Source organism: Phalaenopsis equestris, unplaced genomic scaffold, assembly GCF_001263595.1.
Source record: "Phalaenopsis equestris unplaced genomic scaffold, ASM126359v1 Scaffold000224, whole genome shotgun sequence".
NCBI lineage: Eukaryota > Viridiplantae > Streptophyta > Magnoliopsida > Asparagales > Orchidaceae > Phalaenopsis > Phalaenopsis equestris.
Window position 1 is genome coordinate 521,263 of NW_018164666.1, and position 8,798 is coordinate 530,060.

At 35.0% G+C, this 8,798-nt stretch overlaps 1 protein-coding gene across 5 annotated transcripts in view; it reads left to right on the forward strand.

Moving 5' to 3' along the window:
- The window catches only part of LOC110023459, a 35,038-nt gene that overhangs the window by 18,907 nt on the left and 7,333 nt on the right, over nt 1-8,798 (forward strand). For all 5 annotated transcript variants that reach the window (XM_020722896.1, XM_020722895.1, XM_020722894.1 and 2 more), the window contains 2 exons: nt 1,976-2,449; nt 2,570-2,653. In XM_020722896.1, the coding sequence (XP_020578555.1) occupies nt 1,976-2,449; nt 2,570-2,653 (558 nt within the window). The remainder of the gene's footprint in view (nt 1-1,975; nt 2,450-2,569; nt 2,654-8,798) is intronic.

The window sequence follows — 8,798 nt, forward strand, 5'->3', positions numbered from 1 at the left end:
TACATTCTATCGCTAGAGCTACTACTACTAAAATTACTTTTGATGTATTCAGTTTTAGTCCTACTCAAACGAAGGCCTTCCTAAGTATAAAGAAAGCAAAAACAATAAATAATTGCCCTATGGTCTTATGAAGGAATTCAAATGATTAGAAGTCATTAATCATTAAAGATAAAAGAGGCAAATTTGTAATGTTATAGCCATGCAATTCATGTAGGATGGGATGGTTAGTTGTTTTGAGAAGGTTGTGATAGATGTCTTAGGAGAGTTTAAAAAATTATGTTACGAAAGCAAGAAGATAACTGGTGATCGTGCTGAGGTTTAAAAAGATTATCATGAAAAAGAAATGTGTTTTAAAAAATTGGCAAACAAGCCAATGAGGATTAATCTAGTTATAATTCAGAAAACTTGTGAATAAGGTAGCCAAAAAAAAAAGTTGATTTCAGATGCTATAATTTTTTTGTTTTATGAAATTTTACAAATGCAAAAAATATATGGCTAAGGCAAGAGGGATGATCTGGAGACTAGACCAAGTAAAATGTATTGAAAGTGAAGATTAGAGGATCTTTGTTAATCATGAAGCTTCTAAGAAAACATGGAAATCTCTAGCTTTAGAAATCATTAAACAAGAGCTCAAGGAAGATTCTTTTTTGAATTTAATAAAGAATTTGATTATGATGTATATTATAAATTAATCTAGAAGAGACTTAAAAGAGTTATTGGAGTAATTGATAACTATTTTCAATGTAATCTTGAATATCAAGAGGAGATTAAATTATTGGAGAAGAGTTATTTCTGCACCAATATGTATAGACAAATGACATGGATTAATAGTGTGATAATCAATGGGAATTCATACTTATTAGTCTTGCAGAGAATCAATCTTTTTTTACGCTTGTATGACCTACTATAGAGTTTATTTTTATCTAAGTTAATTAATTGAAAAGTGTGAAGAGCAAAGAAATGATTTTTGTAGTATTTTTATAGGTCTTAAAGAAGGCACATGATTGAGTATCTTCAGAATTGAGCTGGGAATGAGGAAAAAGGGGCAACAAGATGTGCTGTAGTTATTAAACATGTCTGATAGAGTGTTGGATAGCATTAGAAGAAATTATAGAGTAATTTAAAAGTTTCCATTCATAGCATGATTCCATCAGAGTTTGGCACTACATCTATATCTGTTTCTGCTGGCCATAAATATTCTTACAAAGAATATTCTAAGCAAGGACCGTAGTTTATATTGTTTTCATTTGATATCATGGTTCCATTTGTAACTATAGTCAGTGCTCTACATTCTCTTTACTTGAAAAGGACTGAAATTTTACATAATTTTTATGTAATTCACTTTATTCCAACGAGCTCTTAGAGGCTTATTTGGTTTGAAATCATGAATTCCACAAATGTTTCAATGCCAACTCTTCGCCTGGTTGGAAGTCATTTATTATCGATTTCAAATCCAGTTTTTTATTTTTATTTTTTAATGTAATTTCAATAAATTTTTCTGTGATTTAGCTTTCACTCATTTTGTGTGAAAGAAATTCACATATTTGGGAAATCTGAGGGGATCAAAACCATGTTGATTTTTATTGGCATCTTTCTGGATTTAATCTAACAAATCTTCTTTTTTATAAAACTTGCTTTTTAATTTGTAAGAAACCAAATGGATCCTTAGTTTGTGAGCTGGATTTGGACCTCTTCTTACTAGCTAATGGTTCAATTTTGTTACTGTTTGTGATGCCATGGATACTCTTTTTTTAAAAATACTTAAACTAATACTCAATTTGTAACTGAAATTCTTTCATCATCTCACCATAATCTTATTCTTCAAACAACATTGAAGTGGTGATCCTTAGTGTTCACTGATTCTCTTTTAAAGTTCCATTCTACAGACTGTTGTCCATTCTACAATTTTCCTTTTCATATGTTTGATTACTTTTGTTACATTGAACAATGACTTACCCGCTGCAGTTGGCTGCAGTGAGCCCAAATCCTTCATGTTATTTATCAGAAAATGCATCTACTTCAAGGCCTGATGGTTTACTGTCCAATGGAGTATCTACTTCTGCTATCATCGGCAGTGGTCCTGCTGGAAATCAAAATGTCCAACTCGGTAATGGTCAGTCAACTTTTAATGGAAGGTTGGATGTTCCGGCAGGCATGCTATCCTCAAAAAGCTCACTAATGGGAAGGGATCACATAATGAATGGTACTACAATCAAGTCAGAGCCTAGCTATGCAACCAATTCTGAGTTTGCATTTACTGGCAGCAGTTTTTTGGAGACTCAGCCAACACTTGATACACTTGGTGCGTCCTACAGTGGTACTGAGCTGACTGCTCAAGCACTGAACGAACCACTTCAGGATATCGACTCTTCTCCTTATGGCTTTTTAAGTCATATTCCTCGAAACTTCAGCTTTTCAGATTTAACGGTTGGCTTTGCTCAGAGTGCTGGTTTGTCTTGAACTTAAGACCCATTGTTTTCTTTTATCTTTTTATTATTCCCTTACAGATATCATCCATTGAACCACTTTTTTGCATCTCTCAATACTTTTTTTTTTCAATTATTGACAGGTATACTGGAAAGCTATGATAGATCGCCTTATCTTGCACCTGAAGCTAACAACTTTACAGGGTCTCCCGGGGTAGACTGCAATGGTGAGGTTCTCTTTGTTTTAATTTATTTATATTTAATTTCCAACTTATTTGTTTGTTATTAGAGGGCGTCCTTGGAGCATGTTGGGCTTTAATGTGTTCATAGGAATGTTGACCACATGACTAGTTGAACACGCTCCTTGTTCACTTTGTTAACCCTAATCAAAATTACTAAGTGTCTCCAATGCCCCATCACAATATGAGATATTTATTTTAGATATAATTGGAGTCAAATCATTAGTTTCTAACGCCAGTTGATCTTAAAAGGTTATAGTCTTATAGAAGAGACACAGACATTTCTATTCCTTAACCAGAATTGAGTTCAGGTGGCTCATCTGATTCGAATTTAGAATTAATCAGGTTATGATCCCTTAACTGGAATTGAGTTAGCTAGCTCATTGAATTTGAATGTAGGATTTAAACTATTTAGAGGAGGCCCATTAAAATCAAATCCTACAATGTTTGTTTGGCCCAAGCATGACGATTTAATTGAATTGAAGAGGCCCTATTGAGCAAGCTTCTAATCCTAATCAACCTAATCTAAAATATTGAACCTTTTTTATTGCTCATCATCAATTGGTTAGGTTCAATTTTGCTTGGTTAAATTAGTGAGTTTATTCTGGTCATGATTCGAGGTCAGTGACTTGGGCCAAGATTGATTTGGGATTCTTTAAGTACATTATTCATAGACTTTAATTAAAATTAACCATAGCAATTTGGTGGATCTGAATCCGACCAATTAAATTTCTCGATGTTTTATAATTAGGGTTGAATCACACCCTAGAATCATTTGTTTGGTCAATTAAATTTATTTGTAAATCTAGTTAGTTAATTATAATTTGATTGGTTGGATGGTTGCATTGAAGTGCTAAAGTTAAGATGCAATAATCCAGTCTAAACCTACTTAATTGCACAAATTAAGCTTGATCTAAATGACTAGCGAAATCTTTATTGATGTTGACCATTTATATATATGTAATTGCATACTGTGGAAATATAGGAGGATCGCTCCTTATGCCCCCTTAATAAGTGGCGACAATTTAGGAAACTCCTATTATGTTTTCTCTTCCTATTTTTGTTCATTTCAGAATTATTACATTCCCATTTTTGGGCTAAATATATTTGGTAAGATTGAAATTAGGAGGGCATGTCCTCTTATATATGTAACCTCATAGTTTAAGATTTAGAATAAGAATTTAGAGAATTCATTTCCAAGTTTTTCTTCATGGTATTAGAGCTTCATATTCGGCTTTGACGGGATTAGGGCCGCTTTCATCGTTCAACTTCAGCTTTGTCTGGATTGCTTGCTCGTGGTATGTTCGTCTGGATCGTTTGACTACTTCGGCCACTAGCCTGGATCGTTTGACTACTTCGGCCACTCGTCTAAATTGTTCATCGACACCATCTGAATCCTACGATAACCATCATCTTCCGTCCCTCCTATCCCTCCTTTGCTGACCTTCTCTTGATGTCCTTACGACAACCATCATTTGTCGGCCCTCTCCAACTCTTCTTTTCTGCAACCACCGGTACCAGAGCCTTTCTCTATAGACACTCTTATTCATCACTGCTCCAGTCACATGCCTTTCTGCTGACGGCCCAACTGCTCCTTTCTTAGCAAGTAAAGCAGCCGCAGGTAGCAACCGTCAAACATTCCTTGCCTCTTTGACCTTCTAGACGTTCCTCACCTCATGCGCAAAGCACAACCGACAAAGCCATTGGATTCATCCTCTCGTATGACTAGAAGCAGCCAAGAATCCTGCAACTAGTAGCAGCCAACAAGCTACAATAAAAAATTCTTTCCGGTCCTAAACATGCATAGGGTTTATGACCAAGTACTGAATGAAGATGTGTAGCTCTATTCCATAGGTTTGTTCTAAATCAAAGTCTAAGAATTCTGTCTAAACAACCTCTAAACTCTCTTTTTTCATCACAAATCATAAACTTAATTGCCATAACTTCCTTTAATAATCTCAATACGTGTTTATGTACATTTGTAGAAAAGGAAAAGAGGAACATCTCACAGGAGACTACACAGTTCCTGAGCTCACTGATCCTAACCATTGCACATGGAACATTCAAGATCATATGGTTGTCTTGGCTTGTCAACTCAATGACCACCGAAACAGGGAAAATTTCTTGCTCTACAAAGCGGCCAAAGAAATATAAGTGGTTGCAAGAGAAACTTATTTCAACGCTGAGAATATTGCAGAATCGTTTGAGATTGAAACCGAACTACATGATCTTCTTCAAGGAGGGCTGTGTCGCCCACATTTCAACACCTTGACAAATTATTGGTTTTAATTGGATATGTTTGAGTCATGTGTGTAAATGTCCACATGACGTTGTGATGTATAACTCCATCATCAAGAAGAAGAGAACTATCAATTCTCTAGTGAGACTAAAGAATGGGATTAAGTGAGAGGGAGAATCATGGGAATAAAGCCTCTTTCATATACCTGTGATGCTTTTGCTAAAGTAAGAGGGGAAGAGAGTAGAAAGAAGCTTATGTGACTGAAAATAAGAGTTCTCTAATTGTTGAAAGCTCAACTTCGTACTCCCATAATTATACCAGGACTCAAAAGTTCAAGAAGAATCACCCCATACGCCACTATTGCAAGAAAATTGGGCAACCTGAAGATAAATGTTGGAAACTCTATAAAAAGCCTGCATATTGGAAACCTGGACATGGAAAAAAAGATCAAGAAAGCAAGATTAACGTTGGTTTCACATCTGAAGCATCGACTGAACCATTAACCAAGGAACGGCTTTAAGTACTAAAAAAAAACTCCTCAAGAGTAATTTAGAACAACACACCAGTCTCATGACACACCAATGTAATATATTATTCTCTCATCTTGCCCCCAATGAGAGATTTAGACCTTGGATAATAAATTCAAGAGCATATGATTACATGATTAGAGAAATCAATTCTCTGATCAATCATTAAGAGGCTTGTACATCTTTATCTGAGAGACTTGCATATGGATATTATTCAAAAAATGTTGGAAAAGGAGATGAGGAGCTCTCTCGAAATATTACTATTTCCTCTATTTTATATGTTACATAGTTGGACTGTAATTTAATTTCAATCGACAAGCTTACTCGTGATATAAAATGTATAATTAAATTTCTTGCACACTTATGAATTTTAGGTGAAGTCAGGAAAAATGTTCGATAGTTCTGAAATGCATCAAGGCTTGTACCTACTCAAGAAAATTTTTTCTTAACACTCAAATGATCTCATCTCCATTTTAAATGATCAAATTTTTTAGTTTGTTGAGTCTATATCTATAAAAAAATATGTCATGCTATGACACTTTTGCTTGGGTCATCCTAATTTCAATTATGTTGCAAACATGCATCCTTATTTATTTTTCTTTAAAAATTTTAGTTCTTATCAATGTGAAATTTGTCAAATTGCCAAACACGTTAGTAATAGTTATCCCACGACACAATATAAACTCACACTTTTTTCCATCTTCCATATTGATATTTGTGGACCTTCAAAAGTGAAAACCATAAGTGGAACTAGATGGTTTGTCATATTTATTGACGATCATACTAGAAATACTTGGGCATTCCTAATGAATGTGAAATTTGAAATGACTTTAATATTTTAAACCTTTCATAATATAATTCAAACTCAATTCCAATGAAAAATTCAGATCCTCAAATATTGATATTACAAATGAATATTTCAACTCGATCATTGAATTGTATTTGTTTAAAAATAGAATCATCCATGTGAGTTGATGTATTGATACCCCACAGTGAAATGGGAGAGTTGAGAAAAAAATGGACATCTTCTTGAGGTGGCATTTCTATCAAGTTTCAGAATTTTTTTGGGGGAAAGCAGTTCTTATTGCAATATACTTTATCAATTGAATGCTTGGTCGGGTATTCCTAATGAAGGATAAATTTGAAATTGATTAAGTCTTTCAATCCTTCCATAATATGATTTAAACTCAATTTCAATGTAAAATTCAAATCCTCAAAATTGATAATGCAAGTGAATATTTCAAATCTATCATTGAACCCTATCTGTTTAAAAATGGAATCATCCATGTGAGATGATGTATTAATACCCCACAGTGAAATGGAGAGCTGAGAGAAAAAAAATAAATATATTCTTGTGGTATTCCACCCAATTATGATATTCCATCAAGTTTCAAAATATTTTGGGGCGAATCAGTTCTTATTACAACATACTTTATCAATCGAATGCTCAGCGAGATATTTATTTTCACAATACCACGTCATGTCTTGATGAATAAGATCTATCCCCACATCAGAAATTTGTCTTCTACTATTCCATTTAAATTTTTTTGGTGTGTATCTTTTGCTCGCATTCATTTGTCAATCCACACAAAAATTGACCCTAAATCCACCAAGTGTATTTTCCATAAGTATGCCTCTCAACAAAGAATAAACAATTTAATGAATGGTACATTTTAAAAATCAATCATACTATCCCAAATCTAATGTTCAAGGAGAGAGTGCAAATGAATATCCATTTTTTGACTCACTTAATGACACCTCTTCACCCGCCCCTTTTCCACCCACACCCTCCTATCTACAAACACCACTACATAAAAATATCCTACTTGAATATGTCCAACCAACCCAACCTAAAGCTCATAACAAAGAATTTTGTGTGTATACAAGGAGGAAGAAAATCTTTGAGCAGGTGGAAGACAATTTGCAAAGTCAGAACTGCTCAAGTCAAAACCTAGTCCACACTCACATGAAATTTGGGTAAGGAGAAGCCTAAAATTCATGAGTTATCTGCTTCTTCTTCTGGTGTCAATGACAAGGGAAGATGTACTAAATATCCAATGTAGGGGTATGTAGCTTATGGGAAGCTGTCCTCCCCTCATAAAACTTTTGTATCTAACTTTTGATACCGGAGTTAATTCATGGCCACGACAACAATAACAACAACAAAGCCTTAATCCCACCACATGGGGTCGACTACTTTAATCCTTTTTCTCCATTGTGTCCTATTTAGTGTCGTATTTTCATTTAATTCTAATAAATTAAGATCATTTTTTATATAATAAGCCCAAGTCTTCCTAGGTCTACCTAGGTTTACCTGTCTTTCTTAATATAAGTTGAATCTAAAACATCTACTCTCTTAATCAGATCATCAGATGGTTGACGTTTAATGTGACCAAACCATCTCAAACGACTCTCTCTAATTTTTTCCTTCACTGGAGCTACACCAACCTTATCACATATATATTCATTTCGCATTTTGTCTCTAAGTGTAAAGCCACTCATCCACCTAATCATTCTCATCTCGGCAACACTTACCTTAGTATTAAGCTTCTCTTTTAAAGGCAAAAATTTTGTGCCATAGAGCATTGCCGGTCTCACCACCATTTACGCACGACATAATTTTATTAAAGACTTAAACAAGGTTACAATGAAGACTCAAAGACAACACACAAAACAAAAGCATAAAATAAAGGATTACAAATAAAGATTTGACAAAAGAAGAGACAATAAACTTGATGAGGAGGGAGTCCGGGTGGTGATGCAAGGCAGGTGGCTGTGAGGTGCAGCAAGGCTACAACCTGCAGGGTGGAGCTGTAGGACGGTTGCTGGAAGGCGCAACAGAGGGCTGCGGTGGCTGCCGAGGGAGCAGGAAGGAGTGGGAGTCAGCGACCTGCTAGGAGCCGATCTGGATGGAGCAGAGGGGGTTGTCGTAGGGTTGTGGACCGGGTAGACAACAAAGGAAGAGTGGAGGGATAGATAAATATTTTGACGGGGTCGAGCTACAACTGGAGCACCTCCCGGACTCATAAAGAAGATCACAATCTCAGACGAGGGACAGTCGGAGCACTTCCTCGATGTCGGATACAACTCTCGAAGGGAAAAAATCTAGGTTAAAACATAAATTCAGATATAAAAACAAAACCTCTAACTCTAAGCACATGATCCCATATTTATAAGGATGTTAGACTTATTTTAGGTAATGAAAATAATGAAGGAGAATAAAATATAATCAGGTTTTTCAGATTTTAGGAAAGGATTTAAAATAGAGAAGGATTGAAAAATAAGGGAGAATAACATATAATCATGATCTCAGATATTTGGAAGGATTTAAAATAGGAAATTTCACAGGAAGGAAAGGTTGTTGGGG